Source organism: Bacillus rossius, chromosome 17, assembly GCF_032445375.1.
Source record: "Bacillus rossius redtenbacheri isolate Brsri chromosome 17, Brsri_v3, whole genome shotgun sequence".
Lineage (NCBI taxonomy): Eukaryota > Metazoa > Arthropoda > Insecta > Phasmatodea > Bacillidae > Bacillus > Bacillus rossius.
The window spans coordinates 26,984,822-27,005,287 of NC_086344.1; the positions used below are offsets into that span (position 1 = coordinate 26,984,822).

The 20,466-nt window shown below is 40.3% G+C and overlaps 1 protein-coding gene across 1 annotated transcript in view; it reads right to left on the reverse strand.

Moving 5' to 3' along the window:
- Positions 1-5,265: 5,265 nt before the first annotated feature.
- LOC134540801 (clavesin-1) overlaps positions 5,266-20,466 on the reverse strand; it is a 44,133-nt gene continuing 28,932 nt past the window's right edge. Inside the window, exons 4-8 of the mRNA XM_063383731.1 lie at positions 17,993-18,149; positions 15,484-15,677; positions 12,679-12,789; positions 8,691-8,841; positions 5,266-5,807 (exon numbers count right to left, since the gene is read on the reverse strand). Coding sequence (XP_063239801.1) covers positions 5,776-5,807; positions 8,691-8,841; positions 12,679-12,789; positions 15,484-15,677; positions 17,993-18,149 — 645 coding nt within the window. The 3' untranslated portion in view covers positions 5,266-5,775. The remainder of the gene's footprint in view (positions 5,808-8,690; positions 8,842-12,678; positions 12,790-15,483; positions 15,678-17,992; positions 18,150-20,466) is intronic.

Genomic DNA, 20,466 nt, shown 5'->3' on the forward strand with positions numbered 1-20,466 from the left:
GAACTGCCGCGGAGGGTGGCGTCGCTGCTTAAGTATACTCGAACCGACGAGAGCAACAATGACGAGTCGCGTCATTCCGAGCCGACCCAACGCCCGAACAGTCCAGAAGGACGGCATCAAGACTGCTCTGCGATAGATAAGAGCACCGAGGCAGGATAATACGCGGAATGTGGCAGGGACAGAGGATAGTTATGACCCTTGTAATCTGGCCTGGCATGTATGGCATGCCTTATGTCAGTGGACTGCATGTGACATGGCGCAATACGCCAAAGGTTGTAAAGGACCGCCAGCCAGATTAGTACCTGGCGCGTGTTGCAGTCCTCGTGTTTGTAACAGTATTTTGAGTGGAGAACTACTGAATAAAACAAACATTTTGACGGGCGTGGTTTTATTCACACAAGCCGATGGGCAGGTACCAAGCCTGAGTTGGTATGCAACAAATTACACTGGAAACACTGGTTAACACATGTTGCACTTCATGTTACTCGTCTACGCCCTCTGGCAGCCATCCTGCTATAGAAAGATTGGAATCCGAATTAGTCGGCCCTGTACTCTTCTTAAAACTTCATGGTGCGGTCGCGCGGCGAAGGAGAAGTTACGTCAGGGGGGGGGGGGGGGGGGGGGTCACGATTTACTGGCATACAGAACTCAGTGATGTAAGCATTATAGCTTCCACACGTGATGGTCACATCCGCTTTTTTTGCAAACTCCTGAAGATTTTGCAAGAGTGGTGCAGAGGAAGAGGGGAGGGGCAGCGTCCTCGCGCACCACCCATAAATCGCTAATAAATGCTTTATGTAAAATTTTAAGTCTAAACATCTTACAATTTACTTAGTTAAATTAGCCATGTGGAAAACAATTGACAGAAGGTCTAAATATGTGTTTATTATCTATATCGTAATTTTTTATTTGAAAAATACTAGTCAAACCAGAGACTGTTCGTCACTTGTGGGCTAAACTGATACCTGGAGCAAGACTTTTTATATATTATTAAATATGCTCAGTGAGCACTATGTATTAAATCTGGCCTGGGGTCGCAAACGATATTAAGCTGTCTGTCAAACCAGGTAATATTAAGGGGTCACATGCATGCTTAACAATGCATTTAATTTTGGGAATATTATGACTTTAGATAAATTCTTATGGGAATTAAATACACTGGTACTCATACTGGGCCTAACACATGGCATGGAGCACTTTTAGATAAATTCTTATGGGAATTAAATACACTGGTACTCATACTGGGCCTAACACATGGCATGGAGCACTTACTTAGTTGTGGACACAATCACTAACTTGACTCGTGCGGACATTATACAAGGGTGTGTTCCGCCAGCGGGGACTAGTACTGATGAGGTGGAGACAAGGCTTTATTGTCATATGAAGTACGACACAGTAGTTTGCAACATAATATAAGCAGGAATCAGCCCTATATGCTGCTTAGGATTGTGTACCTGTTTCATCTGACAACTGTGAGCTTATTGGAACACGCTGGGGCAGACGACCTATGCAACCACAATTGGCTAGTTTGCAAAATAGCCTGATGCCCTCTCGGATATCTTCAACCATTTAGCACCAGTCATTCCACCTGTTCAAGCCTTGTGTTTAATAGTTTTATTGCTGCTATGCATGATCCTAATGACCCTAGTACATTGCACTACCTTCTACCACCATACAATGGTCTTCCTTCACCTTTAAATCTTGGCCGTAGGCCTTTAAAGCCATGAAAGCCTACGATCAAGGTGTAATAGTCTCTTTAGGGAGATGATAATTGCTGATACAAGACAAAATGATAAACTGAGCAATTAATCCTGACTGGTCGTGTCATCTCACTCATGTCCACAAGAAATCGCCCACATCGGTTGCAGATAGCTCAAGAAAAAGAAGTGACTTCTATCTTTATTCATCGCAATGCCCACGGCAGCATATGGGTTCGAGTCCCTACTGCGATCCCGCTAGAGAAACAAATTTGAACACTGCCTTATAAGTAACTCAGTATCATCCTTTTCACAAACATCCACACATAAACTCTAATTCACAACAAGAGGTAATGGGCAGCACTCTGCAGCCTGGAACTCTTCGCGGGCCCTTGGTTCGATGCTGGATTCTGGCATCCGTACCACGAGGCCCGCAATAGCTATGATGACAATACAGTTTGCGGCACACTGTGTCGCAGTGTTGTCTGATTAAGCAAACCGTCTCAGCAATCTGGACTGGTCAGAATCTCTCTAATTATGGTTACCCACTTGGGCCACCAATCACATCTCCGCTGAGTAATGTTCCTACATGCACCACCAGAACTTCAGAACTTCAGTTGTTATTGGCCTTCGAAGATTGATGTAACATGGCCTAAATGTCGGGTGCATTATAATTTCGTTGAGCTCAAACAAAAAATGTAAGAAATTTCTACAACTTCTGTAAGTACCGAATCTATCGACTACAATACTGTTCCACTGTCTCCTGACAGTCCATGTTTTGTAAACAATGCAACTCATTCTTTACCTCTCTTACCATCTTCCTACTCTCCTTCCATTTATTAGCCTTTACCTCTAATCTTCACATCAACAAACAATATTTTTTTTCATAGCCTAAGTTGATCCAAAAGTGTCCAGGAAAGGTCCAAGTAAGGTGAGAACCTAGATGTGTCACAGGGTTAAAGCTTATACACCCTATCGTGCTAAAATTTAACCATGCTGGAAAGGTCATATGTTTATTTTGCTACCTTTTTTTCTGGCCAGTCATGCAGCGATTGATCCCATGGCTGGTACCCCTTTGATAGCTATAACCAAGGCTAGCTGCTATGGCCCGGGTGAAACCTGCATAGACACAGAGAAAACCCAGGGTCGGGCCATATGGGGAGCAATTAACATGCATTGAAGGAAGCAGGATAACTGGATATGGGGAGAAAGGTCCTGGTGAGAAGAGTTGGTTGGGGCAGGAAAAGCTGCCATGCATGAATTGGGAACTTGGGCCTTGCGGCCTGCATTAATTTTGTTGAGCAATCTTGGGTTGCGATACCAGGGGCACACGCCCCTGGGGGTCGGGCGGCCGTTTTCGGCGACCTGCCCAGCGGTCAGCCAGCCAGCTGTGAAACGGGAACGTGCCAGTGCAGATGTTCCCTTCGCCCGAGCTCGAGCAACATCCACGACAGCGGGAGGGCACCAGTGCAAGAGTCAGCACGCCGACTCGAACCGCTGGCTCGCGAGGGTCCAGGCAGCCTGGCGTCGCTCCAGCTTGATCCTATCCCCTCAGAGTCGTCATCAGCCACCATTCATTGCCAGGGTCGGGCCACGGATAACAAGTTCCCTCAGTTCTCCCCCCCCCCCCCCCAAATCTACAACGAGTTGGTTGAAGTTCGTGCCAATCGGAGTCCACCCTTTCAATAGACAAACCACTTTCAAAACCCCCTTGTACATTACTCACCCTCCTGCAGATATTATTTTTAAATTATTTGAAAATAAATGATTGAAATAATCTAAATGAGCAGGTTTTCAATTGAACATTCGTTTTAAATTTCTTTACATAAATTCAATTTTTTTTTAAATTCAAAACACTTTTAACATTAGCCATTTCAAGCATGATACAGTGTACAGATAAAGTTTTTACCGGGAATACCAGTCACTAGCAAACAAACCTAATGATAATCTTTTTCTCCCTTAACAGCCTGTACGTGTACGGGCTACATCTCGACTCTGTCAGTAAATTTGGTGCTCTGGTGACATAAGGCGTGTGTACAGTCTGTTCAGGCTTGCCTGAACACTTGTAGAGCCACCTTCATAAATAAAACATGACCGAGTCTTTCAGTAATCGCCAGAGATCCATAAACACTCGGTAACGAGAAAGTTCATGTGTCCTCGTTTTACAAATAAACTTATAATATGAAACTCGGACACGAAATTTTAGGTATAATTCTTAAAAATAATGCCACGCGTGATAAACATATGAAAATTGTTTTCAGCTAAATTTCTTGACGCGAATCACATAATTTGTACATCCGCCACTATTATTCGCTGCCGGAGCAGTTACATCGACTATCGAATCATTCGATTCGGAAAAAAAAGTTAAACTATATTATGAAATGGGGTCGACAGAAGTGATAAATACTTGAAAAAAATACAACATCCCGGCTTTGGAATTGATTTTCAACAAGGAAAATATACTTCATAGAGCAAGTTCAATAATTTGACTTTATTTTGTTTACTGTGCTTATTAATGTAGGTACGCAGTTAATACTGGAAAGCTATTCAGGGAACATTTTACAAATAAACTTAACCTATTATATATAGGTACTGTGACAACACAAAGCATTAATTTCCGTGTAAGAATCCGAACCCAGTATTACTGCGAACAATAGTTTGTATTGATACAGTTGTTTTCATTTCGTAAATTTTCAAATTTACAAATATCTGCGGTTTTACATTAAACATTCTGTTCCATTGCAAAAACAATTTACTGTGCAGTGATCGCAGCTTACTAACCGGACTAACACCTTTGAATATATATACTGTATAGAAGTCGCGAGTGGATAGGATTTACTCTATCTTTTTCAGGAGCGTATGATGAGCAGCTTGGGAACTTCACAGCTGCAGGGCGCTGCCGTAACGCACTGTATCGTCTTAGGTTGTTATTTGCACGTTAGAGCGCAGCACTGTCGCCCGCTGTCATTCCCCCCGCACCCCCCATACATCATTCACTGCAGCTCAAGGTCGTTCAACGTGAGGGGGAAGGGGTGTTTGAAGAGTTCGACACTTGTCCGCTAGGGACCACCACAAGTCGATGCCCTAGAGATGGTGGCGATTGCGGCGGTGAATTAACCAACTACCTCAAACCGTATTAGAAATTTTAACCTGGGCTGGCGACTTCTATACAGTATATATATTAATTAGCTAACACCAACCTCTACAGCTGACTTATACAAGCAATCTGATTATAGCCTACTTCACCAGATACTAAAACTGCATCACTCACATTAGAAGACACTACATCTAGAAATAAAATATATTATGGGAACTTTTGTGTTTTTAATAAATTTAAAATGAAATATAATTAATAATGCTGAAAAATTAGAATTAAAAAGTGAAATATTTTTAAAATGAATTTTCATTCAGTTTTAAGGCAAATTGAGGAGGAAAATTAACTGATTATTTTGTTTGTTTCGGATATCGAAGGAAAACGAAAGAAACTTAAATTAATATATATATATATATATATATATGATAGGTTGGAAATATAAACTTCAACAAATGCTCTCTTAAAGCACCATCGTTTTAAATATAAGTATTTATTAAAATCATAAAAAATATACAACTCAACAGTATTTTATGAGTATTTTTAAAGTGCTACAAGAGAGGTTTGTCAAAAATTCTGGAATTTCCTGAAAATAAAACCCTTTTATGTATAAAGTTTTTTTTTTCAACAACTGTGATAACTTTCAGTTCATATCCATTCACTCGATAGAGAATAAAATTCAAAGGAAAACTCGACAACCTTTGGGATATCTTTATATGAAAAGAATAAAAAATTATAATTAAGATTTTTTTTTTTTTCGTTACGGCGCTTACATACTAGGGTACAAGTTCGGTTCGGTACAAGCTATATGAATCATCATTCAGTTTGTAAGGCAGGAATGTGTGAGGTTTTCGCTGGTCGGATCCCGTGTTTCGGAACGTTGCCTGTAAACTTGGATTTCGGAAGCCAGCCTTCCTCCCATCACCATGACGTCACTGCTTGGCTGGTTTCCATCGTCTCCAGGCTTCCGCGCCTTGCTGTTTCGGGCTAGGAGCTCGCCAGTTGGAAACTATTCCACTCTGTGAATACAAACAAGAAGAGACAATACGTAAATTATTTTCAGACACGCCATCCATACCTATGAAAAATAAATTGAGTTATTAGTTAGTCTATGAGGTTGGTGCCTGTTCTGAAGTTGAAGTCAACAATCACTGCCAACACTACTCATTTAAGTTGTCCAATTAATGTTAGACAGCTATGACGTCACAGAGAAAGTAGCCTGTTCAAAAAAAAAAACATGTTTGTTTGAAGAGTTAGATAACTTGAGATTCAATATATTATTATTTTTTTAATCGGCCTGGTTCTAAAGATGTTGAACGTTTGATGGAGTCAACCTATCAGGTTCGTGCCCAGCGAAAACAGAAATGATGGAGAGGTTTTCTTTTACTCAACGAATTTTTAGAAAGTCGGTAGCCCTATCGGCAAAAAAAAAAAAAAAAAAAAAAAACAAAGAAGTTATAAAAGTTAAATAATGTCAGTATGAATGTTGCGTGTAAATATCTGGTGAAAAAAAAGGGGGAATGGTATATATGAATTATTATGGTCCCAAAATTTCATTTTAATTTTTATTTTGCAGTTGTTTTATTTGTGTGATCCAGAACCGCAATTGTTTTAAATGTTAAGAAATGCATAAATATCTTATAATTATTTAATTCAATAAATATTCAACGTAAAATAAATAGCCATCTATATATAAAAAATAGGATGTTGGTGTGCAAGCAAAGAAGTTTCATTACAAAAATATTTGTAGATGGAAAGGAAATGATCATGTAAAATTACAGATATTTGTAAATTTGTACCTGCCCGGGCGCTTATGTGTTGTGTTGTTCCCCGCACCTACGTTAAGCCCACCGCACACGGTACAATATTTTCTACTACTTTGCTCACTAGAATGATAACTGGTTTCTGTACTGTGTAGGCTACAAGCTGAAACATTAGGCGCGCTACAAGTTTCTGCTGCACACGATTCTAGCTGCCTTACTAGTTTTGTTAAGAGGATATTCTCCACAACAAATTTTTATTATGATAATTCACATTTTTTTTTACTGGATACAAAAAAGGCTCTTCTTTGTATGCATTTATTAAAACGAGAAGTTGGTCATAGTCCACTTATTTCCGTCCATGTTTATCACGACATGCGCGCTTAAAAGTGTAAACAACCCATAGTGCTGTTTTCGTGAGTTCTGATTGGCCACTCCTTAAATATTGGAACACACCAAGCAACGAAAATAGGACGCTGTCTATTACGCAAAACCAGTAGCCCAGCTCGTACAGCTACTAGTATCCAGTTTGAATTTGAGTGAAGAAACTAGTAGTAGAGCCAGTACGACTCCTAGCTTACAATATTGTAAGGAATATTGAACCGTGTGCGGCGGGCTGTAGTTGAAGTTATTTGTCAACCGTTCCCCGAATAGCTTTCCAGTATTGACTGCGCACATTAATAAGCAGAATGAAACAAAATAAAATCAAATTGTTGTCAAATTTATGCTTGTTAAATTTATTCGCCATGCAAAAATAACCATAGCAATATGTTGCAAACATTTACAATTTTTTTTTCTTGTTGTATTACTAGAGACCTGTAAAATTCGCGATTTCAAATCCCTAAAGGATAGACTCCATGATCCTCTATATGCACTCGTGCAAATTACATCTGCTGATTGGTTACCGACTCGTAACACCTGTTGACTGGAATGATCGTGATTATTCGCCAATTATTCTGTTAAAGATTTTTCATTGGCCCAGAGTCCTTCAGATAAACTGTGGCCCAATCACTGAAGCAAAATAATGTGAAAAGTATTTGGACTCTATCCTATCGCGAAATGAATCCGCGAATTTTACAGGTCTCCATGTATTACAGATTATTTATGGGCAACTGGTTTCCAGAGGAAACTTTTGAAAAATAAAAAATAATAATTCCTGTGAACTTGTCCATATTCTTGTACCTCTGTCTGTGAAGTTTCACTTTTAACGAGCGCTGGGATGGCATTTCTAAGTTGAAGAATTCAGTGAGTTTTCATTTGGTGCTCCAAGGACGGATCTAGGATTTCCTTCGCCCACGGCAGAAATTGTGATAAGGCGTACCCCCCTCCCCCCTTTGAAATTTTATTTAAAGCAGCTATAAACGTACTTCAAGCATAACTTGTTTTCGCTTCCGTGTACATTATACACCAAATTTTAGATTTCAAAATTGTTCATACCATTTGTACTTACCAGTGTCTGAGTGTTCATTTAAAAAAAAAAAAAAAAAAAAGTGTGCTTGGAATCCACGTGCGACAGAAGTGAAACTTGTTGCTTATTATATTGTTAACAATAGGAAATGTAATTTTCTTTGGCTGAGATCGCAGATTAAAAAAAAAATGCAAGTACGCGAGCGCTAAATTATGCGCAAATGTGCAACTGTAAAGCATAAAAGGTTGCAAGTGTGCAAGTATGCAAGTATGCTCCGTCATTTCTACCCTCTCCCCCCCTTGCCGTCTCCTTCCCTCCTCGGTTCCCCCACCAGATACCTAACTACATATTACCCTCGTGCTGCGATCGAAATTTTCGTGCACATTTGCACATTTGCGTACTCGCATACTTGCGTACTTGCACACTTGCTATTGCACACTTGCGTACTTGCCCACTTCCGTACTTACACACTTGCGTACTTGCATACTTGCACACTTGTGCACTTGCGTACTTGCATACTTGCATACTTACTCACTTCCGTATATGCACACATGCGTACTTGAATACTTGTACACTTGCATATTTGCGCAACAGCATAATTTAGCGTTCGCATACTCGCGTATATATATACTCAGCCAAAAAAAATTGTGTTTCCTACAATAAGCCGCGCACACAGTGTAACCGCGCAAGGACTCCGCGCGCACACGCACACACACAGTGTAACCGTCGCTGACCTTTGACCTCGTCCTCCAGGCTGACGAGCACCGGGTACCAGTCCTTGCTGCTGTAGTCGATGGCGGGCTTGGAGCCGCCGAAGTCTGCCGGCAGGAAGGCAGGGTCCATGTGCTTGTGCAGGCTCGCCATCTTGTTGCCGTGGAAGAACATCTGCGACAAGCCGTCAACCACCACCCCTTTTACACGTGACAACGTCTAATAAATCGATGAACGCTCGGCTGCACGCACGAAAAAAGTGTCCCATAACGCACATTGTCCCGTTACGCACACTGTCCCGTTACGCTCATTGTACGCTTGCGCCGCATCCATATCTCTTCCACTCGATTGGAACAACCATCGACTTGACTTTTTCGAGGCACATCAACCTTGAAACACTACCATTCGTTTCCTACTTTTCCTATCGTCATCCTATCCTTAACAGAATAACACAGATTGGAAGAAGTTAAATAGCAAACACGTATAAAAGTTATAGTTAATATTATTATCTCTTCGTTAAAGTAATAAACATATTTGAATTAACGAGTGCAAATAAAAGTAAATTTATCAATTAAATTGTAGCTTTCATTTCACACCTTCTTTGTATCCATACAAAATAGTGATAATTCAATAAAAAATGATTCAATTTTATTCATAAAAGTATGCAATCATTTCATCAATGTTTTGTTATGACGTCACGTTTAACTATCCTCCGTAAACCGACTTTACAGACAACCAATTTTTTTTTTATTCACGTGCATTCCCGACAGGAATGCAAATAACTTTAGTGCCGGGTGTTGGGCGCGAAGTAATGTCATTCCAGAAAGATACTAAAACGAAGCGTATGAAAAAAAAACAACTATATGATATAAATAATGCGCTTTTTTTTCTTTCTTATTTATGTGGACAGTTCTATGTCACGTCTGTGCTTTCTAATTTATCACACAATTTGATTCTATATTTTAGGTATTGATGCTAAAATGAGTCTTTTTTTTTTTTCACCTCAGTTATTGTGCCTAATCTTGGCCCAGTTGAAGTGAATATTAACTAAGTAGGGCAGAATTTTCTCGTGGTTGTTACGTAAGACTCGCCCGATCAGCGTTTGCGGTGATGACGTAAACGAGTGTTGGAGGGGAGCGTCGAATTGAAGTCGGTTACAGCTGTGACTCCGAGTGTAAAATACCGATTTTCGTTGAGTGGAATAACTACAAAGTTACTAACTTTGGATTTTTGGAGCCATTAATCGCTAATTGCCTAACCGAAATCGGGTTATGTTGGAGAAAAGAAAGAAAACAAGTCAAATCGCCCCAGCAGAAGCAATTAAAAATGCAGAAGTGTGGTGGGTGTGGAACGAGGCAGAAAGTAGCCGAGAGAAATGAGGCAGTGGCAAGACGAGCCCCCAGAAGAGGCGCGGAATCTGCGCTCGAGCGAGCCTCAGCCTTGCACCTCGCGAGAAGCGACGGGGAATGCAGGGAATTGTCTGGTGATGGACGTGGGATGTGCTCTCTGGTGATTCTGGTGCTGATGTGGAGTCAGTGGAGCCGGTGGTCGTGAACGATGGGCCGAGTTTGTCGCGGGTTTTTTTGTGTTGCAAATTTTCTGGCGTGACAGCCCGATTGTAGAGTAAGACATTCATAGAATTCACATTAAAAAAAAAATTCAACTTTGTTAAATAATTTTATTTATTTCATACACAACGTTTCAGTTTCGTGTGATGGAAATTCTTGAAACAAACCCCTGGCGGCAGTAATCCGAAATACAGTCTACTCAGAATGTAAAATAGTAGTTAAAAAAAACTAAAAAAAAAAAACAAAAAAACACGCTTTTATAGAAAATCCAACTAAAAATAGAAAATAAATATTAATAAGTTTGAATTAAGAATAGCGTAAATAAGAAACTAAAAGAATTTTACTGTAAAAAAAAAAGCGTGTTGGGTGCTTTTTAAAATATTATCAAAATGATAATCCTTATACTCATATCTGTCAATAAAATATTTATAACGACACCATGCACCCCACACTTTTTTTTACAATAAAATATTTTTTTTTCTTATTTACACTATTTTTAATTCAAATTTATCAAAATTATTTTCTATTTTTTTAGTTGGATTTTCTATAAAAGCCTGTTTTTTTTTTTAATTTTTTTAAAAACTATTAACCTGATAGTTTCCCTTCTTGGTCTTGGCGCAAAGACACTGCCAGTTTAGGAAAACAAAAAATCGCTAATCCTGATAATCCTAGTAAGGATAACGGGTCTAACTTTTTAAAATATTGAATTATTGCCATCGGTCCTTGATAAGTATGTCAAATTTCGAGTTAATCCGACGTTTTTAAGGGGGTCAAAATCATGTTCAAAGTTTCCATTACATACTAACATACATACGTATGAAGCTAATAAAAGCGAATTAAAAATGAAGAGAGTTTAATTTTTACGATGAGCGTGTACCACGTAACGAAATTTTCATACGAAATAGAAATACTCATTGTCGTCCGTAAGGTGTTATGGCCCGTTCCAGATCATTATTGTATATTTACGTGAATCGGTGCATCGAAAAATAACAAAAATACATACTTTTCGCATAAATATCTGCCAAAGATATATTTCTAACACTTTTGTGCAGCCTGGATAAGGAGAATCGAATTGAATATTAGACTCTAACTTAAAAAAAAAAAAAATAAGGTAATGATACTGGTTACTTTTAAATACAGTTCAAAATATCTTTCAGAACCATTTAATTTAATTTTACCCAGCCTATTAAATGATCAAAATTGTAAAGAAGCTATTATAATTGTCTTTGAACCTGAAAATATTCAGTTCTTTATTCCAGTTGATTATCCTTACCGGTAGGCGACCACACAAAAGAGAGAAAAAAAAACTTTGGGAGATAATTATGCAAAAATTTATGTTATATATATGTGTATATATATATGTATATATATATATATATATATATATATATATATTTCATTAGGTTAAAATTCATCAACTCAAAAAAATTACACGGTGTTCAGATTAAAAGTAAAATAATAATTTGGAGCGGTAGATACCACAGACGTAAATCGGTTGGATTGTTTTAGTAAAAGGGTGTGGGGGAGGGGGGGAGTTTGCACGCGACCCGAGAATTTTTGCGTGTGGGTTTTAACCGATGCAAATCATATCTCGATAGAGCGCTCATATGTGGTATACTGCCCATATTGTGGCCTATATGCACACAGTAAGCAGAGAAAACTTAAAAACATACAGAAAACTTTCCATAAAACATTTACGTTTATAAACCCCGTTAAAGAGTTACTATTTTTGCCAAAGCAAGCTCAGTGAGAGGATTCATAATTCCAGGGGGAAAGGGGGTGCCTACCCCCCCTCCCCTCGGGATCTACGCCAATGGTAATACCCCATGGGCGTCGCAACCGGGAGGGACGGTGGGGGGGGGGGGACACGTTACCCCCCCCCCCCTCCAATAATAAAATTCTTCAATTTCGTCCCCTCCAATAATATATTTAGTTACGTAGTTATATTAAAAATATGATTTCTGTGATACAGCCCATATGTTGCGCATGGTGCATTTAGTTCCAATCGTGGTAATGTGAGCACTTTTTTTTAATTCGATCTTCGTGTAAAATCAAAATCAGGTCCGATACCGAATACAGATAGCCTATGTTAACTATGTTTTTACAAATTTTTTCTCTGAAAATATTAAAAAAAAATTATATATTGCAACCAACTATAATTAGAGTATTTAGAAAAGAAAAATGTCTAAAAAACACCTTTTTGCACCTTCAAACCCCAAATTTTCCCGGGGGAGGACCCCCGGCCCCTCCCCCCCCGCTTTTTTTTTTTTTTTCAGGGGATGGATATTCCTCAACAACTAAATCAATTGAAGTCCCCCCCCCCCCCCCCCCCCAAAAAAAATATATATATCCTTGCGACGCCCATGCGAGTACCCCTTTAGTTCAGTCTCTTGCACGCGAGATCCGAGAAAAAGGAAAAACAACTCGAAGGGCTAGCGCTCACCCTAGCCTTGAGCTTGTCCTTGATCAAGGGCTTGAAGATCTGGAACACCATGTTGAAGATGTACGGCTCGTTCACGATGTGGACCTGCTTCAGCCGGAGCGGCATCGCCTCCTGCAACAAGCACAACCCTCGTAAGCTGGGCGCGTCGACAAATGGGACGCACCACAACGCCGAACGTACAATAACGCCGAATGCCAAGTTGACTACAACGCCGACAGCTAGAAAACTGCTGTGTACCACAACGCCGAAATACGTTAACGCCGAAAAATGTCTTTGCAGGACTGCCACAAAGGTTAGGTTAGGTTAGGTTAGGTTAGGTTGTGGTATTTTGGCGTTAATATACATTTAAGAAACACACACATTCATTCAGTTGTTTTTCATTTTGCTCCTGTGGCTTCCCCCCCCCCCCCTCTCCGCAGCAACATTTTTCGGCGTTACTGTATTTCGGCGTTGTGGTACACAGCAGTTTTCTAGCTGTCGGCGTTGCGGTCAATTTGGCATTCGGCGTTATGGTATTTGGCGTTATTGTATGTTCGGCGTTGTGGTATTTCGGCGTTGTGTTAACGACCCGTCGACAACCTCCCTCGACCTTGCCCGGCTCGTGGAGAGGCGAAGATTGCACCCCTCGTTTCCATCGTCACTGCGGTAACCATCTTCAGGTTAACTGTAGGTGACTCAGTTGACCTTGGGTAGGTAACTGGTAGTCCTGAATGTACGTTGGCTACTGCAATGTCAACCAAAGGCGAACATTCCACCGACGTTTCGATCGTCATTGCAGTTGTCATCTTAACCAACCACCCGCGTGATTTAAAGTATTTCAGAACCAAAACAGCGCGTCCATTTTGAACAAATATGAGTTCCAAAGAACAAAAAACTCTCAAATCTCTATCAGAATTGTGATTCCGCCAGCAAAGGAGGTGGCGGATTTGTTCCGACAGTTTGTGACGTAATTACGATACATAATACCGCTAGATAGTCTTCAGGAATAGGCTTTAGCAAATCTCTGTCGGAACCAAACAATTCCACTAGCGGAATTATTCCGACAGTGTCAAGAATAGGGCCCATGATCGCTTCTATCATAACAGAAAGCAATTAAATTAAAAGGTCCATAATGTAAACTCCTAAAATGAACAAAAAAAATCTTTCATAGTTCTTAAATTTTATGAGGGTATCCTGGAAATAAACAGATTTTGAGGCATTTATTGTTAATAATTATTAATACACTAGTATGTGAGACCTATCGATATCAAATGTCTCCTATCAAACATAAAAAAAAAACTGTTGACAATCAATTTCTTTAATATATTCCATCGACACGCACTTTCGATCATGTTTTTTTCATTTTTAAAATCATAGATGGCAGTGCAGTCCGTGCTTTTATGCGGATACAGAAAATAAACCGCTGAGTTTACAGTCTTTCAGATGTGTGGTCGTTGATGTGGTGTCCACAGAACAAGGAGGGAGGTGTAGAAGTGCGACAATTACAGTGGAAAGAGAATCCATGTTTCTCTCAACATGTGTCGCTATCTGTTGGGTAAACCCATAACTACCATCAACATAAATCGGGATAGAGAGTCCAGTACATTTTTCTAAATTAGTAATGTTAAATTATCTAATGAACGACTAATAGTGAACCTGTGCGAAGAACACTTAACGCTGTTTTGTAATACATAGGCCATGTTATATATAAATATGTAGGAGATGCAAACATTTCTGGTTTGCCAAACCACAAAATATGTAGCTACCAAAACAGAGTGAATTAATTTTCACCAGTTTGTTTGCCTGATAATACCTTAAGGCTGGGTTCACAATTTAAAAAATTAAGCGAGTGCATAGCAAGCCATTTACACGACCTGTGCACACGACCTGTGCGAACTGCGAAATCGGTTCACAATTGAATTCTTACTGTTAATTTCAGCCAGTGAAATTTCGCGAACTATGCGGCATCTGTTTGCAGTGTTAGTAAATAAACATATTAACTTTCAAAATAACGATAATACTATTATTATCTCGACATTTTCTTACCACGATATGGTTAGTAAATATAAACATATTTCTAGTCCCGCCAAAAAAAGCACCCTGCTCTTCTCTCATTGGCTGTTGTGCCATGCGAACGCGACCGAAACAAAATAGTATATTCATTTCACTCCTATGCGCACGACCTCGCTCCCATGCACACGACCAACTTTCTGCTATTGTGAATCGTTAGGTTAGGAAACATGGCGTTCATATCCTATGCACACGACCTGCTGTTACTGTTATTTTTTTTCAATTGTGAATCCATCTTAAGCATCGCTTCTCACAATCAACGTAGCTATGTTAGCAGGGCCGGCGCGTCCTTATAGACTAACTAGGCAACCGCCTAGGGCGCCAAGTAGCTGGGGGCGGCGCAGCACGACACATAACAGCTCATATAATATGTTTAACGATTATTGAAACTAGATGAAATTGGATTTTTGTAACAGTTTGGAATGTTTGTATTTATATAAGTAATTATGTATTTAAAGTCCACGGTGACCTGTTTATGATTTGTAATAAGTAAAAAAGTAAAAAAAAAAAATAAGCCTACTTACATTTGATTGTTGACAAAATCTTAGGCTTACGTGATGTATTTCGAGGCAAGGGAAATTTTTTTTGGGGTGTCCGGCCCCCCCGGGAGGGGGGGGGGCAATTAAGTTTTTTCGCCTAGGGCGCCAATTTAACTTGCACCGGCCCTGTATGTTAGCGATATATTGTGAAAGCTGCTATCTAGCGGACGGGCCTGAAACTACTTGGAAGCGCGCGCGCCAGCCCGGGCGTCCCCACCTGGATGAAGGACAGCAGCAGCTTGCTGAAGGAGGGCGTGAAGGACGTGACCTGCCGCATGCCCAGCCCGCTGAAGTCCATGATGACCACGGCGCCTTTGACCTGCGTCTCGGGCTCCAGGCAGGCGCCGATGTGCGTCAGGTACAGGCACCGGAAGATCTGGTTGGTCGTCACCTTGGACGGGTCCCACTTCTCTGCGGAAAAACCGAGAGAGCCGGCTGCCTTTGGAGGTGTGGAGAGAACGGCAAACCGAAAGACGCCATATTGGTTTCAACAGTTTTTATTTTACAGTTTAGTTTTCAAATTTTTTTCCTTCTCGGATAGCGAGAGAAATAAAACAAAAGACGCCATCTTTGTTTCAAAATTAAAAAAAAAATGTTTTACTATTGTCTTTAGTGGTGGTTAAGTTAAGGCTATACACGTTTTCTGGATATATTCCCACCTGAAAAATATATCGATACTTTGGCATATCAATATTCCCTCCCATTCGATTATCGCCATTGTTGATCGATTGCCCTCGCCGGGTTAGAACTGAGGTCATAAGTGTGTATTTAATTAAATTTTAATTAATTTTGTTATGAATTTTATTTTTCCCGAATTTATAAGTTAAAAATTACAGATTTTCAAGATGGTGGCCATAACGAAAATTGAAATGCTAGGGAGCGTAGCATGTAGCATGTAGCATAGCATGTAGAATGTTCTAGAATTCAAAATGGCCGAATATTATAGAATTCAAGATAGCGGATCCAAGATAGAGGAAAACAAAATGGCGGATTCAATATTTTTGCCAGCGTTAAGATAAAGATCAAAGGTCAAGGTCATCCAATATTGCCGCCTTGAAATCACAATCCAAGATGGTGGTCGGCCCCAAAGGCAACACAGCCTGAAGCCTGTGCCCGGACATACATTTACATACCACTGTAGTAAACTTAAACTGCTAATAAAAACCTTTTATTCACGAGTTTATTATTTTTTTAATGACCAAACGGAGCTTACTTTAAGAATGTCCCTCGTATATTAATGACATCCAAGAGTTTTTTTTTCGAGGTGTTCGGCCACCAGGAGGATAGTGGGAAGCCTACGATTCACTCGTCCTTCTGGACATACCCGAATACTCACGTTGGCAAGCTTTCTTTCAACAGACGAGAGAGCCAAACGCCCGATCGTGCATCTTCGGGGTTTTTTTTTTGGTTCATTGTAAATAAATATACAACTCATGAATCATGATAACTAATGGTCAATTAGGTTAGGTTAGCTACATTATAAATACTTTAAAACATTGTGGACGGTTGATTTGGTTAGGATAGCTACATTAAAGATACTGTGAAATCATGTAAACGGTTTCCCCCAAATAAATAGTTACCTACACCTGTAGTGGTACGGAAAAAAAAATCGAGCATGCACTTCGGGGAACTTCGGGTTTGGCTCTCTCGTCTGTGAAAAGAAGGCTTGCCAACGTGAGTATTCGGGTATTTCCTGAAGGACGAGTGAATCGTAGGCTTCCCGAGGATTAGGACCGCTACTGCGCTTCACTCGCTCGGTAGCCTACAGCTCACGTAGTTTCGGTTCCCTACCACGTTCGTGCAACTTCGGATTTCTCTCAAAAATTGAAATTTTAAAAAAATCGAAGGGTTGGGTTAGGTTAGGTCAGTCACAACATGCTTGTTTTCATTGGAAACTTCTGATTTAGCGGCTGAAGTGGCGTTAGTACCAAAACGCAAAACTTCGGAAATCTTCGGAAATTCTTGCAGGGAACCTGAAACTACGTGAAGTCATTTATCTGTTTTCATCCTTAGTTTCTTAGTTTTTTAGGTGCTGACTGGCGGCGGAGTGAGTGGTCAGTGCAACCACTCACCACCAGGGGCGCTTGCGTCCCTGGTCACTAAATCCAGTACTGGACAATTAGCAAAGCGGACCACGAGTCCAAGTACCCAACCCCCGCATGGTAGACTCTTTTCTACTCTGTCCAACACTTCATCCAGACAATCCTCTGTCTCCTGTATTCTCCTACACGTAATGCATGCCAATTTGCATCCCGCATGAATGTGCCCAGGGTTTTCCCTGTGTCTATGCAGGTTTTACCTGGGCCCAACCTATCTCTAGTTCTAGTCTAGATTTAAGAGTGAGGGGAGTTAGTCATGGCGCCAATCGCTGCCATGGCTGGCCAATCCCCTCCTAGCACATGATGCATGTGACCCTCTCCCTGCATGGCTAATCCCAGCATGACCAGGCGTGATAGGCTTCGGCCTGAGACGCACCTAGGTCCCTCCCTAACCCGGACCCCTCCAAAATACACTTAGTTTTAGTTAGGTTAGGGGAAAAAAACGAAATTAAAAAAATCTAAGGGTTAGGTTAGGTTAGGTCAGTCACAACATGCTTGTTTTCATTGGAAACCTTCTGATTTAGCGGCTGAAGTGGCGTCAATACCAAAACGCAAAACTTCGGATATCTTCGGAAATCCTTGCAGGGAACCTGAAACTACGCGGGTTGTAGGGTTCCCTTCACTCACTGCCGAGGTTCATGATGAGGATGCGGCGGCCATCTTGGTCCCTGTCGACGACCACGTTAACGACGTCGTTGTCTGTCAGCGTGGACTGCTCGTCCTCCGGCTTCAGGCCTTGCACGACCGAGGCGTTCTTGTTTTTGAACTCCGCCGCGCGCACCATCTGCCGGACGGGGAAAAACAAACAACGGTCACAGCAAGAGACGTGGCCAGACCTCTCCTTTCAAATCTTAAAACAAAAACAAAAATTGGTTGTCTGTAAAGTCGGTTTACGGACGATAGTTTAACGTGACAACGTCATAACAAAACATTGATGAAATGATTGCATACTTTTATGAATAAAATTGAATCATTTTTACTGAATTATCACTATTTTGTATGGATACAAAGAAGGGGTGAAATGAACTCTACAATTTAATTGATAAATTTTATTTTATTTGCACTCATTAATTCAAATATGTTTATTACTTTAACGAACAGATTATTTTAACTATAACTTTTATACATGTTTGCTATTTAACTTCTTCCAATATGTGTTATTGTGTTAAGGATAGGACGATGATAGGAAAAGTAGGAAACGAATGGGAGTGTTTCAAGTTTAATGTGCCTCGAAAAAGTCAAATCGATGGTTGTTCCTATCGAGTGGAAGAGAGATAGATGCGGCGCAAGCATACAATGAGCGTAACGGGACACAGCGTAGCGGGACAATGTGCGTAACGGGACACTTTTTCTTGCGTGCAGCCGGCTTTCATCGATTTATTAGACGTTGTCACGTCAAAAAAGCTTTATAACGTTACAGAATGATCTCACATCAACTATCTTACGTGTCGAGTTTAAGACAGGGAAATTATATGTGGCGTCGAAACGCTCTCATGACTGGGCAAGAAACATAAAGAGCACACTAAATTTTACTGTAAATTTGTTTGGTAAGTGGACTAGAAATTTTTATGTACAATTAGAGATATTTGTACTCTTAAATGAAAACAACTGAACCACTACAAAATATACATAGTTCGCAGTAATACTGGGTTCGGATTCTTACCCAGGCATTTTTGCTTTGTGTTGTCCCAGAACTTCCCATAGTTAAAGTTATCTGTAGACCGTTCCCTGTGGTTTATTTTGAATGAAACATCAACTAAAAAATTAATGAGGGGAACAGTAAGGTACCGGTGTAGATCAGTAGAGTGCGTCAGCGGCGACGCCACTCACAACGCATGCGCTAGTGGTCGAATGGGAAGACAGGTACGTAGCGGAGCATGCTGTATGCCAGTTGTAGCGGCCGGGTGGTGAGACGGCAGGGGAGAGGTAACTGTTGACGATTGACGTTACCATTTTTTTTTTGTTTTGACGTGACAACGTCTAATAAATCGATGAACGCCGGCTGCACGCACGAAAAAGTGTCCCGTAACACACATTGTCCCGTTACACTGTGTCCCGTAACGCACATTGTCCCGTTACACTGTGTCCCGTTACACACATTGTTCCGTTACGCTGTGTCCCGTTACGCTCATTGTACGCTTATGCCGCATCTATCTCTCTTACACTAGACTGTTTATAAAGTGAAGTGAAAAGTTAATGTGGTTTTCATTGTTTATTACAACAACAATTTCGGCAATAAAGGTTAATTATTCTTTCATTTTAAAAATCTGATTACTAGTATAATTTCAAGTATTTATTATTTTATTATTAAAATCAAAATGATTCAATTTTATTCATAAAAGTAAACAATCATTTCATCGATGTTTTGTTATGACGTTGTCACATTAAACTATCGTCCGTAAACCGACTTTACAGACAACCAATTTTTTAATTTGAGATTATACCAGAATCTTTCCTATTCTCAATCATTATCTCTTGTTCAACAAACAAATACTAATAAATTTTCTCTATCTATACCTAATATGCAAGAAGTTTCACTTCTGACGCGTGAGGACTCCTCGCACACATTTTTTTCTTCTATATAGCCACCTTTCCTGCGTTGTGCGAAACCCGCGTAGTTAGACGTGAAGACTGGGAACGCACCACAACGCCGAAATGCCAAATTGACCACAACGCCGAAATACCACAACGCCGAAATGCCAAATTGACCACACGCCGACAGCTAGAAAACTGCTGTGTACCACAACGCCGAAATACACTAACGCCGAAAAATGTCATTGCAGGACTGTCACAAATGTTAGGTTATACTAGGTTAGGTTAGACTAGGTTAGGTTAGACTAGGTTAGGTTAGACTAGGTTAGGTTAGACTAGGTTAGGTTAGACTAGGTTAGGCTAGGTTAGGTTAGGCTAGGCTAGGATAGGCTAGGTTAAGTTAGGTTAGGTTAGGTTAGGTTTGATTGTGGTATTTCGGCGTTAAGGTACATTTAAGAAGTACACACAAATTCATTTAGTTGTTATTTCGGCGTTGTGGTACACAGCAATTTTCTATTTGTCAGCGTTGTGGTCAATTTTGACATTCGGTGTTATGGTATTTCGGCGTT